Genomic DNA, 20,748 nt, shown 5'->3' with positions numbered 1-20,748 from the left:
GGAGAAGACGGGAATTATTAATTCAATTCAAGCGGAAGGAATGACAGCCTTGAAGTCGTGATAATTCTGCATAACTTGTCCTTACTTACATTAACTATAGTACTCTATCTTAAGCCTAAATGTGTTCTTTACAAACTTCAGAAATCATGTTGATAAATGTTGCGAAACAACGAGTCAGTGCATACAATGATGTGACTTCCACGTAAGATTTTACACGTTAGATAGTCACATCGTGACATATTTACAGTTTTAGGATTGGGTCTATAATTATAATTATACTAATAACGAAGGAGACCGTAATTCTACACCATTTCGCACACAGCAAAAGTGCTTACTGGATTACAGAATTGTTGGACAATAACAGTGGGGTCAGATGTCACGTTTCGTCGATATATGCAAGACTAGACATTTCCGAAGAAGCACAAATGATCGAGTGTATCCCAACCAAATGCTGACCTATATGAACAAAACGATGACAATTTGTGGGGGCAACACACTATTTTGACAATAACTTTACTGGCGAGGAATACTGTATACTCAGAATTGTTACGAAGAAAGATGCGTCATACAGCAAACAGCCATCATAAAACATATTGTCCCAAGCTAGGAATGTCTATGAACTGAGAATCAAGAGCCAGATAATGATTTTTTTCGGAGCCGCCCACAAATATGCGAGAATGCTTCCTTGTCACCTCTCTCACTGTGGTTATGTCAATTTTCTTATTCATATTTAGGAACTAAATATTTTTTATTTCCAATTTCATGTGTGACTTTTGTGTTTTCGAAGAGAGTGCGACTGGCAGTGGTTAGCGTGACGGATGTTCGAGTGTATACTACAGGTGATTACGGCAAGATTGTAATTGACTGACAACTTTCTAGGGACTCTAAAATGAACTTGAGAATATCTGTAGAACTATGGTTTACTATGATATTAGTACTGCTCTAATAATAGACCTAATCCTAAAATTGTAGATTTGTCATGATATAATTGCCTAATCTATAAGATCTTACGTGGAAGTCACATCATCGTCTACGCCAACTCACTGTATCGTAACAACTACCAATACATGATGAAGAACAAGCTTAGGCTAGAGAAAAAACAATATATTTAATATGAATAAAAGATATAAGGTAATATTCAGCAGGGACCACGCCCGCATGACCAAGCCATGCCATTCGATCAACTCCAATTCATTCAATACATTCCTCCCGCCTTTTCCATCGTTAGGTATTTCTCAGCGTTAAATAGTGAATATCTGTTTCCCGAGTTGTCTCGTGTCCAGCTTTGAGGATTGTGTGGTTATGGTCTAATGCCACTACATATCCACCAACTTACTGGCGCTAAATGATGTCCGTAAACAATATAGGGGATAGAGATCTATAGTTGGAGGTAAGGCTTCATAGTTAAACTTAGGGTTTTCATTACGAACTGACGCTAACTATAGTGCAAAACTGCCGCTTAGCCAGACGGAAAAATGAACTTTGTGTTAAGTTCCATGACCCATATTCTTAAATCAGTTTGTTTCGTACACAAACTATAGTCTTATTGAATTCACATTAACTAGTTTCAGAGGTAGCGTAAGCCAAGTTCCGAACCTATTATCACTCACTAATAAAGACTTGAACTGTGTGGTTTGTCTATCAGGATATGTTAGTGATCTAGCCACATCGAACGAAACATGGATGTTCTTGCTCATGGTGTATTTTGCAAAATAGTTCTACTAACGAACAAGTAAAACCCTTCGACAGTTTAGTTTCTTTCGCAATAAATTCATCGAGAAATGGAGATATATATATATATAAGACTAAACCATCTTCAGGTTAATATCGGTCTATCATCAGTCTGTAACATATGGATTGGTCGCTAAACAGGATTGATTTGCATTATTCCTACTGCTGGGTGACGTAATGTACGATAATTTCTTGTATACAGGAGAAGGTTTACACTGTTCTTACACTTGCATACATACAATATGTAAAAATGACAACGTGCGACTAAAACGGGTTCATTATTCTTGTTAAATGAAGAAACTGCAACTTATGGATAGACAAGTATTTCCTCCTACATGTTTCCTAGAGCGATTGCCGGTCAAAAAACGTAGGAAAAATAGGAGATTTGGGTATGAGTATAACAACCCCATCCCATGAAAGAAAACCTTGCTTAAAAAGTCCTGACCAGATGAAATTACTAAGATCTGTATTTGAATTCGAAGTCTATAATTGCAGAGGAGCAATGACACAGTATGGTGATAGCTGCGATTCTTCCCGGAGTCATGAGGCCTATGCCCTCTCTAACAAAATGCGACAATAATATAGCTTCATGGAATGTCAGCCTAGCGTGTGGGAACGGGAGAACCACTCAAGTAACTGCGAATGTTAGAAAACACAACTTGGTGTTGTTCAGAATAAGTGAAACCGTTGAATGCAAGCTGAAAATGAAATGATTAGCCACAGGAGAGGTGCTATTTCACTCTGATCATGGGGCAGAAAATGATTTAATACATACAGGGAGCTGCTCTGATGCTTTACAAAGAAGCACGAAGAGCATTTATAAGATAGGGATCTCGTGAATTCAGAGTCATCCTTATAAACAAAGAAGGAGCAGGTCAGAACGAATGATATTCAGTGCTAAGCAACCACTAACGACAGCTATGAACGCAATAAAGATCAATCTTTTGAGCAGTTGATAATAGAGAAGTGACCAGTCAAAGATCTGACCATGTTAAGTAAGGAAGTAAACGCCAAAGCTGGAATGGAAAACATTGAGTACGAAGATATCATAGTGCCGCATGGACTGAGAGAAAGGAAAATAAATGCGGGAGCAAAGAATACATAGAACAGCCTGGATGCCGCTAGGTGGTTTGAAGTTTGCAGATTATCTATTTTTTTATATTTCATACACTGTAACAAATTAAGGTGAAGACAGCAAGTGCAGCAACAGCCTCTGCAGCTGTTAGGCTCAACATTCACAAACTAAAGACTAATATTCCGAAGTACAACTCAGAAAAAACCCACGAAATCACACATGATGGAGAAGCTCTAGAACAGGTAAAAACTTTCACGTACCTGGGTGACGTCATTGACAGATAAGAACGATCCATTGCAGGTGTCAAGGAAAGGGTTGAAAAACGAGAGCAGCATTCCTACACTCGAAGAACATTTGGAAATCAAAACAAATGTCAACCAACATCGAAGTCAAAATCTTCAGTATGAAGGTCAACGCAGTCCTACTGTACGGAGCTGGAGCTTGGAGGACTATTACAACGATCATCAAAATGGTACAGGTATTTATAAACAATTGTCTAAGCCAGATATTCAATGTTCGTAGGATGAGCACAATCAGTACTAACCTGTTTTGACAGGAAACAACTCATTTTCAGTTAGAGAGGAAATTAAGGAAACATGCTGGAGCTTATTAGAACATACGTTGTGGAAATCACCAAACGTTCGTCTTATCCCTCCAATAGCAGATGGCAAAATATATATTACTGTGAGCGACATAATCTTCAACAGCTAGTTAGAGTACGGAAGCAGTATTTTCTCCCTCACTCCAAAAAAGATAAGGACACTGGAGCGTATCCAACGGTGAGCCACGAAATCAGTCCGGCGACTCAAATTCGAGCCTAATGAAGAGCGCCTCCAATCACGAAACCTTTTTGTTAGGGCACAGGAGTCCCAGAAGTGACATTTTAATGGCTTACAGCATCCTTAACACTTCTGGACATCTTAAACTTACTTAAGTTTAGCTCAAACACAAAACTTAGGGGTCACACCCAGAAACTGGAGATACAACACAGCAGAGCGGACTGTAAGCACAACTTCTACTCCTTAAGAAATGTTAGAGTTGGACATCGCTGCAGCCTGATCTAGTACAAGCGACTTCCCAGGAGTCCTTAAATAGGAAACGTGACGTATTCTTAAGAAATAAGGATAGTATCCTACTATGATTTACTTATTTCTTTTTCCTCTATTATCGTTAATATATCTAGGTTGATATCTAAGCGTATTGGTGATCCACTGCTACTAGACACAGAAGCCAGTTAAGCGAAAGCTTCTTCTATTCCGTCCACAACCATTTGAACCGTTTTATGACCAACTAATATCTTCCATAGATCTTTGAACTCAAAATCGATAGAAGCATCAAAAATAATGTGAGTAAAGAATCACAAAAAGTAAAATATTTAATTTAGGATTGATAACATAACATTGATCCCTGAGCGATTACCTTTATCTGCCTTTATTCGATGAAGCGGTTGCTTTGTACGCTGTGGAAGGATGGCCGACAAAAGGAAACTGCAAAGTGACATTGAAAGAAACCTCAAGAGAGTACAGGAGGGGAGAACTGCCTTCCAGGTATAGTGTAAATTTATGTAGTGGGACTAGTTATTTAGTAAGATATTAGCTATATACAGTTTATAGTTGGTGAAAATGATATGTCTACCGTCTAAAAACTGTGTTTGTATACATATGTACTGTGTACGTTGCAATAGAAACAACGAATATATATTCACGAGCCATTTAAGTATAAATTTATCTTTGTACGAAACGTAGATCTAGAGTAACTTATAAATCACTCGAGTGATTATTCCAAACACCACAATGAAGCGTTCTTTCATTTATTGTAGTGATAGCTATCATATGGGAACTTATTTTGACATCTATTCATACAAATGTTAGATAGTCAGAAGTTTCAGCTTGCCGTTTATATATATTCATCGACTTTGATAGACCTCGTTTTGCTAAAATAAATAAAGTCACTAAAGTTAAACCTTAATACGTTTTTAGCTAGTCTAGATCATTTATTACCTAGCTATTAGTAAGGCCTCATTTAAGTGAAAGGCATAGTTTACAGTGACGGTGATTGTGTATTGAAAAGTTTCTAGTTTTTTACGTTTATGTTTTAAGAATGATACGCAACATTAATACCTATCCACAAAAACTCATGAATAACTCATAAATTTTGAACTTACATTCCATTACATATTTGCCTCATAACTACTGAGTCGCTATTCTGTATATTTTTCACTGAGCTTGAAACAGCCTGACTGTCAAATAGCTCTTATTCTATATATCCCAATGCAAACAGTATTCATTAGTAACGGAGTTCTTTTGTGTTAAAATCAGCGTAAATATCCGGTCGAAATTTTATGCTTTTTAGAACGTGTTTCTGTATGACCGCAAGTTTTTCTTGGCTCATTTACTGTTCATTTAATAATTGTGGTAGAAGTTTGGTTTCATTTTGTTACAAGGGATAAGATACACTAAGAGCTTTCAAATATCTGACTGCCAACTGACATCTGAAAAATATTTCACTTAACACGCCAGTTGCAACTTTCTTGTCCCAAACTATTTGTATTTTACATGATTTGTATATAGCGCTGTTTATTCGGAAGATCACCTTGTAGTATACTCAACCCTGCATACAGTATACAGCTTACAAGTTATTGAATATTCACGTGTTCAGATGAAAATTAAGTCATTTCTGATATCCAAGCCTTTGAACACTGTATGAAAGCACCACAGTAATTGATCTGTTTCTAGCTGGAGTCACGTACTTCAATTGAAATGCATGTAATTTGACTGGTTGGTCATTCATATGTTTCTAAGACCCAATAGGATATTTTCACTAAGTATCAAGTTATTCCACATTTGTTGATTTGAACATTAGCACTTCACATGGTTAGTACGACAAACTATAGTCGTAAAACTACTATCATTCTGGAAATATCTTTCTACGTTATCGTGGACTAGAAAGTTTCATTCGCTCATGCTCTGATAATAGCACATAAGTCAATCTTGTTCTCAGTTGAACCCTCCCATGACTTTCTAATGCATCTTGTACTCCTATTATTAATCATTCTTTTCTGGTTTAATGCTTCTTTGAACATACAGCCAGTCATAATAATTCAATCTTAATAAATGAAGCCTTATTTCTTGGATCTAAAACCCAAACTATCTTTTGGGGGCGTTTGCCAAACTGGAAAATAGACTTTACTGGCCATGTGCATGCCGTGTCTCTCAAACACAATTATGAAGGTCAAGTTTGAGTATTCTTATAAGTTCAACTAACTTCTGTGGACAATCCACACTGTTCGCTCTTTGCTTATCTTTTGGTTTGTCACCAATTTCTTGTAGTCTTGTCGGTATATATACAACGTTGGCTACTCGAATGTCATATAATTGTCAAAAAGTGGGTAATTTTACCCACTGACAGTTGTAGCATATTTTCATATATTTCCTTTTCCTAATAAATCTAGGAAATACTGGATAAATTTGAAAGTACCAACAATCCGACTCAAAAAGAAAAATTTGAAGGCGATCTAAAAAAAGAGATTAAAAAACTTCAAAGATTAAGAGATCAAATCAAAACATGGATTACAGCTAGTGAAGTGAAAGATAAGCGACCATTATTAGAAGCACGTAAGGAAATCGAACAGGATATGGAACGATTTAAAGTAATTGAAAAAGAGACAAAAACTAAAGCTTATTCCAAAGAAGGTCTATTATCAACTGAAGCGAAAAAAGACCCGTTACAGAAAGAAAAAGAAGAATTAGATGATTGGTTAAAACAATGTATTAGTTCATTAAATACACAAACAGAAAAATATGAGTTTGAGATTGAAAGCTTATCAAATAATACTAAAAAGAAAAGAATAGATAAAGAAACAGCTTCAGCAATCGATGAAAAACGTCAACGTTTAGAGATGTGTTGTTTTCATGTTGAAAAACTTGAAACCATTATGCGTTTATTAGATAATGAACGATTAGATTGTACAAAGGTTAGATCTATTCAAGAGTCTATTGAATATGTGATCGATTGTAGTGATAATCAGTCTATGTTTGACTTTAAGAATATTTATGATGATTTATGTTTGGATGAGTTAGGTGATTCTACTGGAATAACTGCAGCACCAGGCACTGCAACAGGAAATCAAGAGCATGATTTAAATGGTGTAATTACCCCCGGTACTACACTGGTAAATCAACGAGTAGGGAGTGATGATGCTGGCTCTTCAACTTCGACTCAAACAAGTGCATCAAATAATACAGATTCGTCTGTCACTCATCCTGGGTCATCGGCATCATCCAATGCGTCTTCTTCCCGAGAACGTGCTAAAAGTGATGATAAAGTCTCCTTGTTACCACATGTATCCGCTTCTTCTACTAGTACACCTATGAAATCTTCAAATACACCAGGTTCATCGGGCAAACAAAAACCCGCTGCTTCAATTAATCAAACTGCTCCTGCTCTTATGTCCCAAGTTGTTGCTGGCACTCCTAATAAATCTGGAAAGTTGAACGCAAATAGTCATTCAACATCAAACAGTATGACAATCGTTGCCGAGATAGGCCCGGCCAAACCCTCTAGTACTATAGATTCTCAGGTCGTTGTTGACGATCTTGCTCGAAACCAGAAGAACGAAACCACCCAAAAACATAATGACCGTCCCAATACAGTTACAACAAATCCTCAGTTACAATCACAGATAAAAAATGGCCCCAGTGACGATAGCAATTCATTAACACCTTTCCCCTCTGTTTCAGGAACAAATTCAACGTCTACAGCACCTAGTCTTGCATTTTCCGCCTCTCATGTAAAGGAAGATTCTTCTGTGATCAACAGTCGAGAAGAATTACTTGCGCCATGTCAACCGTCATGTGTTTCCAACTCAATAAATTCTTCGTCACCTATTCCACTGCGAAGTATGTCATCTGAAGTTAGCAAAGCTTCAGGTGTTACTAATGCTTACAACAATTCGATGCTTTCCACTTCTACAGACGAAAGCTCTGAAAACGTAAATCGTACTCCTCCCAGTCTATATTCAACGGCTATGCTAGCTGCTTCTCAGGATAAACAATTGTCATCCCTACTCGCTTGCTCTCAACATCCATCTTTAGGACGTGCAGGTTCGAATTCTGTTGTGGATCCGTCACTTTCTGCAATTTCCTTGTCCAGTAAATTTCACTCAACATCTGGTGTTTCATCTTTACCACTTCCTTCAACTGTCATATCTACAACCAATCCTCAAGTACAGTCCTCTTATTTGGGACTAGACAGCCAACTATCTAGTATACAACCGTCTTTACATTCTCAACAAATAAAAAATCAGAATAGTCCTGTTCATGCTCATATGCATCCACGTGATGCTGCTGCTCCCTTCCGTAACAGAAATTTGGACAAACCCAAAGGAGCTGTACCACAAGAGGTAAGTTCATTTTTGTCTTCTCCGTTCCGATCCATTTCTCATATGTCCTGGTCTTTCTATGGATTTTTGTTTACATCACTGCATTGATTTAGTCTTAACCAACCTAACGTGATTGCGCAATGATTCGAGCTGTCACAATAATATTTCATTAAGATGAAAAAAAAAACAAAAAGGCCCAGCCAGTACAAACGGTTAATTTCATTAGAAAATACAATGCTTCTACCATCCACTATAATCAATCCATAGATTTTATCGCAAGAATACCATCTTGTGGTGCCACACAAGCCGATAAGTGTTTTAAAATGGTAAACAAAAGTTCACTCACTCCTCTATTTTCTAGCAATTATATACTACTAGAAGGAGAAGGAACACTTCAGGTTTCTTTCCCTAAATGCCCTGGACGGCCAAGGGTTTATTTTTTTATTTGGACACATAAATATTGGTACAAAGGGGTACTGAATACATATGCGCCACACAAGTCACTTGGTTTGGGTGTGGAGAGTTAGCTCTCTCTCTCTCGAAATCCTCTCACACGGACACTTATGTATCTGCTGCCAGAGAAGTTCTACTCATTGCCTACTCATCGCGGGGTTGTTGTTTACGAAATTGAGAAAACGAAAAGCAAATGCCCGGCGCTTTAACCGGGTTGATAAACATGAAGAGTACCTAGGGGAGTTGGAAAACCCTGATATTAATGTTTCGTATGTTTTGAGTTGACGTGGTTTTGCAAAAAAGAATTCGATATTTCATTTTAAATTCTCAGGTTGTGGTTGACCAAAAAACACTACTCTAATTTGTTTGGTTTCAGTTCACACTCGTGAGAATCATTATTATAATATTAAAGACGATTTGTTATCAATAGTCTATTCAATCCTGTAAACCATAGTTCTGGTTTTAGTTATCCATTAAAAATTCCTCTCATAGTATTGATGAAAGGTATTGTAGTGAAACTCCAGGGTAAACATTCGTTTTCTATATGTCACAGTCATGGATCACTGATATGTAAGTATCTTAATATTATCGACATCTTACTATCAAATCATCCGAAAGTTAGTTATCATGAAATACCTATCAACATTACATTAGACTGTTAAACAAATTGTTATATTTGTAATATTTCTTGAAACACTACAGATTCATTCATGGTGGAAAAACCACAGTTTATAAAATCATTATACGAGTAGCCTTTTACCAGAATCCTAGTGTTTGTTTTGGTAAACTTTTTGGCAAACAAAGCCTTGATATGCACGTATATTTAATCGTATTCGTTAATCCTAAGTTGGTTTTTGCTACAAATTTTCAGTAGGATAAGAACCGGAGGTTGCTAAGTAACTGTTTTATCCCAGTTTGAAACTTATCAATAATAAATCCTTCCACTCATAAGAGCTCGAATTCAAGAGATTCAGTTATCCGTATGTCCGCATTACCATTTAGACCAATGAGTCGTAATTGATTTCTACATATTTACCAACTTTAGTCACTCGATTATACTATATGGAGCTGGGTTCAAACCCTATATTTGAAAGTCGAACACCTTAATCATTGATTCGCCGCTCCATCATCTAGTACTATCAAACAAGATCATGGGTAAGCACTGTTGATGAGCCTCTCACTAGGACGAACTATCTATCTATCTATCAATCCCTAACTTCTAATGATTTCGAGCTATTTTTCAAACGACTTTTAAATTGAACGAATCTCGACAGACTTATATAATAGAAAAATATGTTGTTTTAATCTTTTAAACATACATTGGAACTCTACTAATAATTCTCTAACCTTATTGATTTTAATCGAGGTGTCGGTAGTTCGATTTTCTAAAATATAAATAATACTTTCTGTCTAAATATTTGCCTACATTTGAATTAACCATAGTAAATTAGGGCTTATTGATAAAGATGATGAAATATATTTTTCTAGCATACTTGGAAATTATCAAGTTAGCAATAGCATTTAAATTGTTAATGACAAATATAAAGTGTATTATATGATATATGATAATAAGGATCTTATGAATAGGTTTCTCATTTTGTGTTTTTGTTATAACTTGTGGCTTGTGTGCCCTGCTAATGTATAACGTAACGATACCGCCAATTAGAGAGCAGTGACTTATCGATCGGATCAATGACGCGTAAACCCGTATGAACAGTCTAGAGTCCTTATTGATCCTGCTTTCCGTCTAGCCCAGCCAGTTAAGTACAGAACACCAATCTCAGCCTCTGAGATATGAATCATTTATTTCAAACATACTGGGTTTATATACCATTCAGACAGACCAAATCGTACCAATAAAATAGGACACAACATTTGCACAAGATTTGGCCAAATGGTCCCGACCGTTGTTGCTACCTTGACGTGGTGGTCGGGCTTGCCTATCGTGATGAAGCAACCGAGCTATACTGGCTGGAACAACCGTTCCTCAAGGTTTTACCATGTCAGATAGGTCGGTTGAAGAGTGGTAAGACTAAAAGCAACAAACCCAATGTCCGAAGGCGAAGGCCTTCAGCTACTCTACAACTACCTTCCATTACCAGGCAATGTGAATGGAACATTGAAGTAGGTCCCCCGAGTCTAACTGAAGTCCAAAAGGCTATAGTTAATCTGAAACGAGAAAGGGCAGCTGGTCCAAATGGATTGGCTCCAGAGGTCTTTAAGGATGGTGGTCCAATTTTGGCGATTAGGTTGACTAATATTTTAGCTAAAATCTGGGAGTTAGACGTTATGCCATTTAACTGGTCACAATCACTTATCGTCCCAATATATAAGAGAGGGTCAAAATCATCCTGTGACAGCCATAGAGGGATTAGTTTAACTAATATAATATCTGAAATACTAGCCTCGATAATTATCAGACGCCTAACTAAGACTCGTGAACTGCAAACACGAGAGAATCAAGCTGGCTTCAGACCTGGTCGTGGCTGCATCGACCACATACTCACCATTCGTCAGGTTCTAGAACACAGGCATACTTATCGGCGTCCGACAATGGTGGTCTTTCTTGACTTAAAAGCAGCATTTGACTCGGTAGACCGCGAGATTCTGTGGCGGTGTCTGTCATTGAAAGGCGTACCTCAGAAGTACATAAACCTTGTGAAGGCTCTTTACTCGAACACTACTAGTCGAGTCAGAGCTTATGGCGAACTGTCATATGCTTTTGCAACCTCAAGTAGTGTCCATCAAGGATGTCCACTTTCTCCATTTTTGTTTAACTTCATCATAGACCTACTGATGAAAATAACATTCTCGTCGACTGAATTCTCGGGCATTGATCTCCTTCCAGGAGGTCCACTTATCGACTTAGAATACGCAGATGATATAGTCCTGTTTGGTGAAGACGCTGATAAAATGCAGAGCCTTTTGGTAGCACTAAGCAACAATGCCAGAATGTTTGGAATGCGCTTCTCTCCCTCTAAATGCAAGATGTTGCTTCAGGACTGGTCTGCATCAACACCTGAACTAAGGATAGGGAGTGAAGTAGTCGAACGCGTCGACAACTTCACTTATCTTGGAAGTCTGATCAGCCCTAATGGGTTGGTATCGGACGAAATCTCAGCACGGATTCGAAAAGCTCGTTTGGCTTTTGCCAACTTACGTCACCTTTGGCGAAGGCGAGATATCCGTCTATCAATAAAAGGACGAGTATACTGCGCGGCAGTCCGTTCTGTTTTACTTTACGGCAGCGAAACATGGCCTTTAAGAGTAGAAGACATCCGTAAGTTACTAGTATTTGACCACAGATGCCTTAGAAATATTGCTGGCGTCTGTTGGGTTCACCAGATAAATAATAGTGAGGCTAGACGCAGGGTATCAGGGAAGGATGGTAAATCAGTTGGTGAGGTTGTTAATCTTCATCGACTGAAATGGTTGGGCCACGTGTTACGTATGCCTGAACACCGATTACCACGACGTGCAATGCTAACCGGTGTTCGGGATGGTTGGAAGAAAGTTAGGGGCGGCCATACCAAAACGTGGCATCAGTGCTTGAAGTCACTAACTTCTAGTCTGAGCCATGTTGGTAGATGCAGACTACTTTGTTGGGGTCCGCGTGACTATCGTAACCAATGGTTGTAAACTGTAAGTGACATGGCTCAAAATCGATCACAGTGGTATAGGTGTATACACTGTCTATCTTCTCTTAAACTAAGACATTAAAATCGCTTCATATCTTTCTTTCTACGTAGTAATTCTTTCTTCCTGTACTGTATTTTTTATATGCAATCTTTCTTTTATATATTACCACCACTGGATTAACTACTATGAATTCGCTGTTCATCTTGGTGTACTAATGAGTGAAGTATGACAACTTGGACCGATGCATATATGTGCTTGTTCTTACGTTGTAGCTGACTGACTGACTGACTGAATCCATATACACATGAATAAATAAGAATATCATAACCATTATATTTAATACGCCTAAAAAAGATGTATTTTTCCTTTTTGCTATTTCTATTAACTACTTTGATATATACATTATAGAAATACAATATATTGATTAAGAAATCCGATTATAATCTACCCCTGGTTTTACTTTGTTTAACGGAAATCAATAAATTTAACCTATTCTCCGTATGTTTTTCTAATCGTCTTTGTTGTTGTTGTTATAGATCAATATAATCTAATTGTCATTTTTCTTTTTAGGCTTAATGAAAATTACAAACAATTATGTCTTATTTTAGAATCTATTCATATGATATTAGAGATTTATTATTATTATTATTATTTTTAGTTACATTCACACTACTTAGATTATAGATTTGATGTTTTATTTATTACCGCCTATCAATTAAGATCTGATTGTGTTACTAGGGTTTCACTTATTATTATTATTATCTCTAACATCTTTTTATCTCATATGGTTTTTAATTGTAAAAATTATGGAGCAGTGGCTGAATGGTTAAATGGTGGCCCCCCAAGTGCCCTGGTACGGCCGAGGGTGGGGAGAGTCAGCTCTCCCTCTTGAAATGCTCTCACATGGTTACGTGTATACAGTCATTGTCGAAAAAGTGCTACTCACTGCCTTCTTGAAGTAGGGGGTGTTATTTACGAATTTGAGAGGACGAAAAGCGAATGTCCGGTGCTTTAACCGGGTTGGTGGATATGGAGGATCCACCTAGAGGAAGTTGGGAAACCTTTATTTTGTTGGGGTTTTGTTCTCTGATCTGGATGGTTTGATCGTGGAGCTTCTACCTGAAGTTTGTGCTGTTGATATCGTTCAGAAGAACGATCACTCACCTGAGCTACAAAACCCTGATTCCAAACCAATGATGCACTTGGGCTCTAGGATCCTGAAGGAACAAATGGCGTGTAAACCAATTATTAATCACTGGCTACTATGAGACTGCATGTCCTAAAGTTCCTCCACTGCCTTGTAGATCAGACCTTTAGGTTGAAGGCTCGGAGTGTGGGCACCTAAGAAAACCACCTGCTTCTGTTTGGGCACCCTGGCAGTATCACAGCCCACACACAAATCAAGTGACTTGTGTGGCGCATATGTATTCGTTGCCCCTTTGTACCAATATTTATGTGTTTAAATAATAAAAGAATGATTAAAATGTTCGTTCTCAACCGATAGGTCTCAGATTCGAACCTTGTTCGACTCAGTTTGGTAGTATCATTGAGTCTTGCATAGAAAGAATATGGTTCGAAGTCGGAATGCATATAAACTTGTGTTTTGTAAATGACTTAATATATTTATTTATTTACTTGAACACATAAATATTCGTACAAGGGGGCACCAGATATATGTGGCCACACTGGTGCGTGTAGTTTCAGAAAAGCTCTTTAAGTATTCGTATTTGAGGGTAGCATTCAATTTTCAACCAATCAGTGGCTCGAGAACGTTTAGATAGAACCGAGTTTCCACCATATGCAAGCTGCTGTATAAGTCGAAAAATAAGGATACACAAAGTGGGAATAAAAGAGGGTGAATAAGTGACGTAGTAAATAATAATAATAATAATAATAGTGTGAATTGTTTGACTGTTAATCGAAGCGAGAATAGTATTTTCAGTAAATTTCGTCATTTCATTCTATTTGTGTGTGGGCTGTGATACTGCCCGGATGCCCAGACCGAAGCAGGTGGTTTTCTTAGGGGGCCACACCTCGAGCCTTTGATCTAAAGGTCTGACCGACAAGGCAGTGGAGCATCGTAAGGAAATGCAGTCCCATGGTAGCCGGTGGCCAACAATTGGTTCCTTCAGGATACTGGGGCTCATGTGCACCATGAGTTTGGAATGAGGATTTTCTAACTCCCCTATGTGGACTCTCGGTGCTCACCAACCCACTTAAAGCCCAGGAAATTCGCTTTTCGTCCTCTCAATTTGGTAAACAACACCCTCGCCACGAGAATGCAGTGAGTCGGACTTTCTTGGCACAGGCTATATACGCGTGGCCATGTGAGAGCATTTCGAAAGGGAAAGCGGTCCCTCTCCACTCTCGGCCATACTAGGGCATTTGGGAGCCATCTATTTGATATGTGGATAAAATGTGATCAAAATTTGTTCTTTTTTTATGAAATTGAATGATCTTGGTAATTGAATAAATCTATAATTATCTATTTTATTGGTCACAATGAATATTAACCGATTAAATAGATAAAAGCAGAAAGAAAGAACGAAAGAAGGAAAGAAAGGGATTGTTATAATCTCTTTAGTTAAGAGTTGAATTCTCAGGTCAATTCACTATCAATCAATTTAGTGTATGAATATCATAAACAAAGTTTTAAGTTATTTTATTATTCATAAGATTTGATTGGTATATCTCTAGAATATTTGGATAGTTGTAAGCTTTAAAACCTATTATTCGTATATGATTTCGTGGCATATATCTTAAAGACCCTAAATGCCCTGGTATGGACGACGAAATGCTCTCATATCGCCACGTGCATAGAACTACTGCTAGGGAAGTACTACTGATTGTCCTACACACAAATCAAGTGACTTGTGTATCGCATATGAATTTGGTGCCTCTTTGTACCAATATTTATGTGTTCAAATAGAAATATATCTTGAAGCTCCACGAGTTTCTTACGAAAATTTAGGTTCTTTTTATTCAATGCTACCATAAGATATTACTACTTTCGTATTTTCATTAATTATCTAATTCATTTGCCTTAGACAAATGCGTGTATTTAGCTTCAAGCCACTCTCCAAATCTAAGAATTGATGATATTACCTGGTAGTCCAAATCCTTCGGAAACAATGATGATCAAACACAGAGAGTCGTGTAACATCCTCAACTCGGAGAGGCTAGGTTTCACAAGCATAGAGCAAAACTGCTCTCACCGACGCGTTGTAGATCCGACCTTTTACAACCAGACTGACATCACGAAGGCGCCAAAGATGGCCCAGACTGGCATAAGCCGCTCTGGATTTCATTATACATGAATCGATCTCACCACTCAACAACTACATAAAGATAATTTGAATGACAAGCTTATCAGTTGTTTGTTTATAATAATGTAAAAGTGTTTAGTATACCATATCTTTGACTTTTGAATTCTTACGTTTACATCCCAATTTATCCCCAGTGACTAGTTAACTTGATTCCTCCTATTTCTCTATACCCTCCCTTAAATAGTTAATGAAGTTTTTTTCTACTATTTTTCTTTGTTCTGTGGAATGTTTTGTAAGAATATGTCATCTATGTCTAATATTGTAATGATATATTTCAACGCTTGAACCTTATTGTCTTGTATACGTTTTTGATTTATTTAAAGTGTTACTTAAATTGTCTATTTATAAGTTTCAATAGATGAAATCATGAGTCAATTGAAGCTAGACCACCATGGAAAACCAGGAAGCACTGGACGGCCGTTTCGTTCTAGTATGGGACTCCTCAGAAGTGGTGATCTGGCTTCAATTGACTCATGATTTCAACTATTGAGATTTCTAAAATCTCCGAAAAACCCCTTTTGATATTTATAAATTGTTAAACATTACTTTAGATTGTCTATACCTCCATTCAATAACTCCTAGTTTTTATCCCTATCATCGTCACTTTTCTTTATGTAACAGTGAATATCGTTAGAAAAAAGGAGCTAAATTGTAGTATAATTGCAGTGAACAAGAACACGACTGGGGATAATTGGATGTATTTGACAAGAAGTTACAGAGCATCTCATTAACATCTGAGGACCATCTAGTGTAAATAATTAATTTGCAGAATATCAATCCATCGTCTCAATCTAAACTGTTCCTTTTGTATATATTAATCCATTGTCTCAGATTTCATTGTTTATGCATTTTCATACTAATCGCGTTCCGTTCCTATTCTTTCCTTACCGATTCTCTACTGTAATACATTCTATGCCTGACCATCGTTATATACTACTTATATGGATATAAGTAACCCACACCACACTACTGCATTATATTAATCTCTTGCGCTATTTCCATACTATCGTGCTAGTGTGGTATGACCACTTGAACAAACACCCAAGTCAGACTATGTATGTTGATGATGCCTTTCTTGATAAAATCAGTATAATTTGATATGGAAATATAGTACAAAAGTGAATGAATCCAAGATTCTCAACTGGAATACATTCTATGCCTGACCACCTTTATATACTACTTATATGGATATAAGTAACCCACACACTTGACACTTGATTATCTTACCACATTTTTATGTTTTGTTTGTTTTTTATAGTTTTTTTTAATGCTGAAAACTTTATAGTCTAATACTTTCCTTTTTTTTCTTACTACAAACAAACAATCAAACGAACCAAACAATCAAACCAACAAACAATCAATCAAACTGAAACAAACCAAACAACCATCATTCAAACGAAACGAACAAACCCAACAAACAAACAATCAAACCAATCAAACTGAAACCAACCAAAAACAAACACATATAGCTTCTTTTACAACTTCAAGCATTAGAAAGTGGTTATCGTCGTTTACCACATTCATGTGATACAGAGAAATCTCGTATGATTATATGTAAAAATCCAATTAATTGTCCAAATTATTATCCACGTGAACCATTAACTGGTACTGATAATGAAGAATATTATATGAAATTAGATGCACAAACATTATTTTTTATATTTTATTATTTTGAAGGTACTAAAGCACAATATTTTGCTGCTAAAGCATTAAAACGTATGTCATGGAGATTTCATACAAAATTTATGATGTGGTTTCAACGACATGAAGAACCTAAACAAATTACTGATGAATATGAATCTGGTTCATATATTTATTATGATTATAGAACAATGAGACAACGTAAAAAAGAAGAATTTATGTTTCATTATAGTTTTTTAGAAGATAAAGATTTTTAAACTAAACAACTTCTTGTTATTGTTGCTGTTGTTGTGATTTATCACATATCTCTAACCCTTGAACAACATGAGGAACTGTACAATTGACTTGTGTATTGTATAAAAAAAGGAGAGAGGGGGGAAGAATAGGTGCTTTCAAATTTGTTTGTTTCTTTGTTTGCATTTGTTTGCTATTTCATTGTGTAATTCTCTCGTTTTCTTTTCTTTCCTTTTATTTTTCCCTCCCCTCCTCTCCCCCTCCCTTCTCCATTTTCCTTCAGTTATTACATAAATGCAGCTATTTACAATCTTTTGAACTGTTGATTCATTCTTCTCTCTTTTGTTGTTGTTATTGTGTGTATAACATTATTATTATTAATATTGATAATTATCAGTGATATTATTAGTACCAATATATATAATATTATTTATCAGTGTTTCGTCGCTCAAAATTCTTTCTTCATCAAGTGTAAATCAATCAAATTCATAGAAGTAATTAGTCAATCACAAATCTTTATTATTTCCCAATGTGTATATGGGTGTCTCTTTTTTTCTAATCTTTTGTCTTTATCAATGAATTGTGTAGAAATTGTTTTCTTTTTTGTTGTTGTTGGATTAGTGTAATTTCTCCGCTTCGTTTATAGTCAGAACTTATATATATATATATGTATGTATGTATATTGTGGTGTATATGTAAATGTGCATAGAAACAACTGAACTGCATTTAAAACACATACTCGATATATATGTATATTTTTTTTCACTCCAAATCAATAAAGTTCTCTTTTTTTTGATTTTTTTTCTCTCTAAAGAAAGAAGAAAAAGAAACAATCGATAAATGCAAATAAATATTACATAGAAATACTAGTTCTGTCTTTTATTGTTGTTGTTATTATTATTATTTCTTATGTATATATATATATGTATATAACTTTGCCATCTAATAGATTATTCAGTATGTTTTGATAAGTTTCAATTCACTTAGCATTATTATACTTGAATGTATTAATTGATATCTTTAGGACTGGAATTGATCAATCTCTTATAAGTGATTGTCATTTCATTCTGTTTGTGTGTGAGCTGTGATACTGCCCGGGTGCCAAGACTGAAGCAGGTGGTTTTCTTAAGGGGTCACACTCCGAGCGTTTGATCTAAAGGTCTGACCGACAAGGCAGTGGAGCATTGTGAGGAGATGTATTCCCATGGCAGCCGGTGACCAACAATTGGTTTCTTCAGGATACTGGAGTCCATGTGCACCATTGATTTGGGATCCGGTTGAATCGCCGAACATTCGCTTTTCGTCCTGTCAATTTCGTAAACAACACCCCTGGTAGAAGGCAGTGAGTAGGACTTCTTTAGCGGAGGCTGTATACGCGTGGCCATGTGAGAGCATTTCGAAAGAGAGGGCGGGCTCACTTCACTCTTGGCCATACCAGGGCATTTGCGGGCATATGTGGATCCTGTGCAAATTGCCTCGATATAGCCTTAAATCACAAGTATTATAAGGAAAGATGAATGGTGGCTAAAAGTGGAATCCAGGATGCACGTTTTGTCTTATCTTGGGACTCGTCGGCTACATGTTCTTGCATCTCAGAGTTGTTGTTCATTTTGGAACTCGGACCCTGTACCGTTCGGTTCAAACGCTATCGCGTTATACACTTAACTACTGATTTCTGATAGCTACTTGCTTGTGCAATGGGGTGAAGTTTAAATTCACTTAATATTATTTTACTTGGATCTTTACATCTATATTTAAGACTGCAATTGATCAGTATCTTATTGTCATATATGTGTACTGTGCGTATTACCACGATATTGTCTTAATTCACAAGCATTGTAAGCAAAGATAGATGGTGGCCATTAGTGGAATCTAGCTAGGACGCGGTTCCGTACTAATTGTGACTAGTTAGTTGAATGTGCCCACACCGCAGAGTTGATATTCACTAACCATCTTTGCTTATAAAAGTTGTCAAATAGTCAAGACTCATGAGTTTGATTATAAACCATTTAAACATCAAAATTAAAACACGAATTTCAGCGAAGGGATCTCTTTTCAACGAATTTATTATCAAGCTGTACAATCGTATATATATGAAAATTTTGTTTTTGTAAAAGTACTAATTCCGTGAGGAAATGTGAACACAGTTAATATAAAGGTTATAAACCATTTGTCAATTTCGTATCACCCAAGATATTCAGTCAGTCAACTACAACGTAGGACCAGGCACATATATGGATCGGTCCAAGTTGTCATACTTCATTAACACAGCACATACCCACAAACCTCAATATGTTAATGTAGATTTCTTATTTGTTGTACTACTGAAGTTGTGTACCTTTAAAGGCTGATGTTCTTTGTCCAAATAAACAATTAAATCACTGACTAGGATAACAAAGATGAATACATATTAATGACTAAGTGTTATTCTGTTGGGGACGTTAGATCTCCAGAACTCACTTGGGAAAGGACCTAATTCTGTAATTTTATTTAGAAAATTTGAATTTCCTTGGTTCCGCGCCAAAAGCGCTCTTGTCACCTACATGTCGTATTTCCCAGTGGGAAGTTACTTATATGCTGTTTGTCCATTGCGTCTTTTAGTATGCTATTTGGTAACACTCCCCAAGGACGGTTTTATACTGTATATATACGTTTTGAATTGTGTTTGTTGTTATCCCTCGTTTCTGGCTGTTTGCAGAATATACTTCCTCATTCCAAGCTTGGACTTCTCCCTCTAGTTAGCGGGGCTGGGACGCATCAATAGCTAGCTTCCTGGTCTTTGGTCACCGAGTCTTGTTTCTCGTTCGCAGATTAAGTGAACTCGTTATAGCTTCAACCCTAGCATATTAAAAAATAGTGATGAATCAATCAGAATCGAGTAAGTGGATTCTCACGCTAATCATAGAAGTGACTGAATTGTATGGAGTTCCAATTGTTTAAAATTCTTTTTTTGTTGTTGTCGTTACCATAAAGTAAAAGTGATAGCTTGATAACGTACGTCAAGTGGTTACTTTATGGAATACAGTTTGTACAATAAATGATTGTTTCAATTTACTTTCTTACTGGTAATACCTGAGTTGTTAAAGTAGATGATGTTTTCACTCATGACTTCTCTCCTAACTTTTGAATAAATTAGTATGAAGTATATTATACTTAGATCTTCCCATTGATGTCTTTAGGACTGGAATCGATCAGTCTCTTATAAGCATATGTGGATCCTGTGCAGATTGCTTCGATATAGCCTTAATTCACAAGTATTATAAGGAAAA

The 20,748-nt window shown here is 36.6% G+C and overlaps 1 protein-coding gene across 2 annotated transcripts; it reads left to right on the top strand.

The window, feature by feature from the left end:
* The first annotated feature begins 4,232 nt into the window (after nucleotides 1–4,232).
* Nucleotides 4,233–20,544, top strand: CNOT3_1 (CCR4-NOT transcription complex, subunit 3). 2 transcript variants are annotated; one of them, XM_051215346.1, is made up of 3 exons: nucleotides 4,233–4,353; nucleotides 6,258–8,207; nucleotides 17,074–20,544. In XM_051215346.1, exons 1-3 carry the CDS (start codon nucleotides 4,276–4,278, stop codon nucleotides 17,500–17,502), a joined length of 2,457 nt encoding a protein of 818 aa, XP_051068559.1. In that variant the 5' UTR covers nucleotides 4,233–4,275; the 3' UTR covers nucleotides 17,503–20,544. The 2 variants fall into 2 exon arrangements, with proteins under 2 accessions (XP_051068559.1, XP_051068558.1); XM_051215345.1 differs by having other exon boundaries at nucleotides 4,233–6,455; nucleotides 6,496–20,544.
* Nucleotides 20,545–20,748: the final 204 nt, after the last annotated feature.

Source organism: Schistosoma haematobium, chromosome 2 (genome assembly GCF_000699445.3).
Source record: "Schistosoma haematobium chromosome 2, whole genome shotgun sequence".
NCBI lineage: Eukaryota > Metazoa > Platyhelminthes > Trematoda > Strigeidida > Schistosomatidae > Schistosoma > Schistosoma haematobium.
Note: the sequence above shows the minus strand (reverse complement) of the source record. Positions and strands in the feature narration are given on the sequence as shown.

Excerpts from the sequence above, each read along its gene's own strand:
- CNOT3_1 (XM_051215346.1), top strand. The coding sequence starts at position 4,276 with ATGGCCGACAAAAGGAAACTGCAAAGTGACATTGAAAGAAACCTCAAG. Across the intron at positions 4,354-6,257 it reads AGGGGAGAACTGCCTTCCAG|GAAATACTGGATAAATTTGA; the intron begins GTATAGTGTAAA and ends TAATAAATCTAG. Across the intron at positions 8,208-17,073 it reads AAGGAGCTGTACCACAAGAG|CTTCTTTTACAACTTCAAGC; the intron begins GTAAGTTCATTT and ends AAACACATATAG.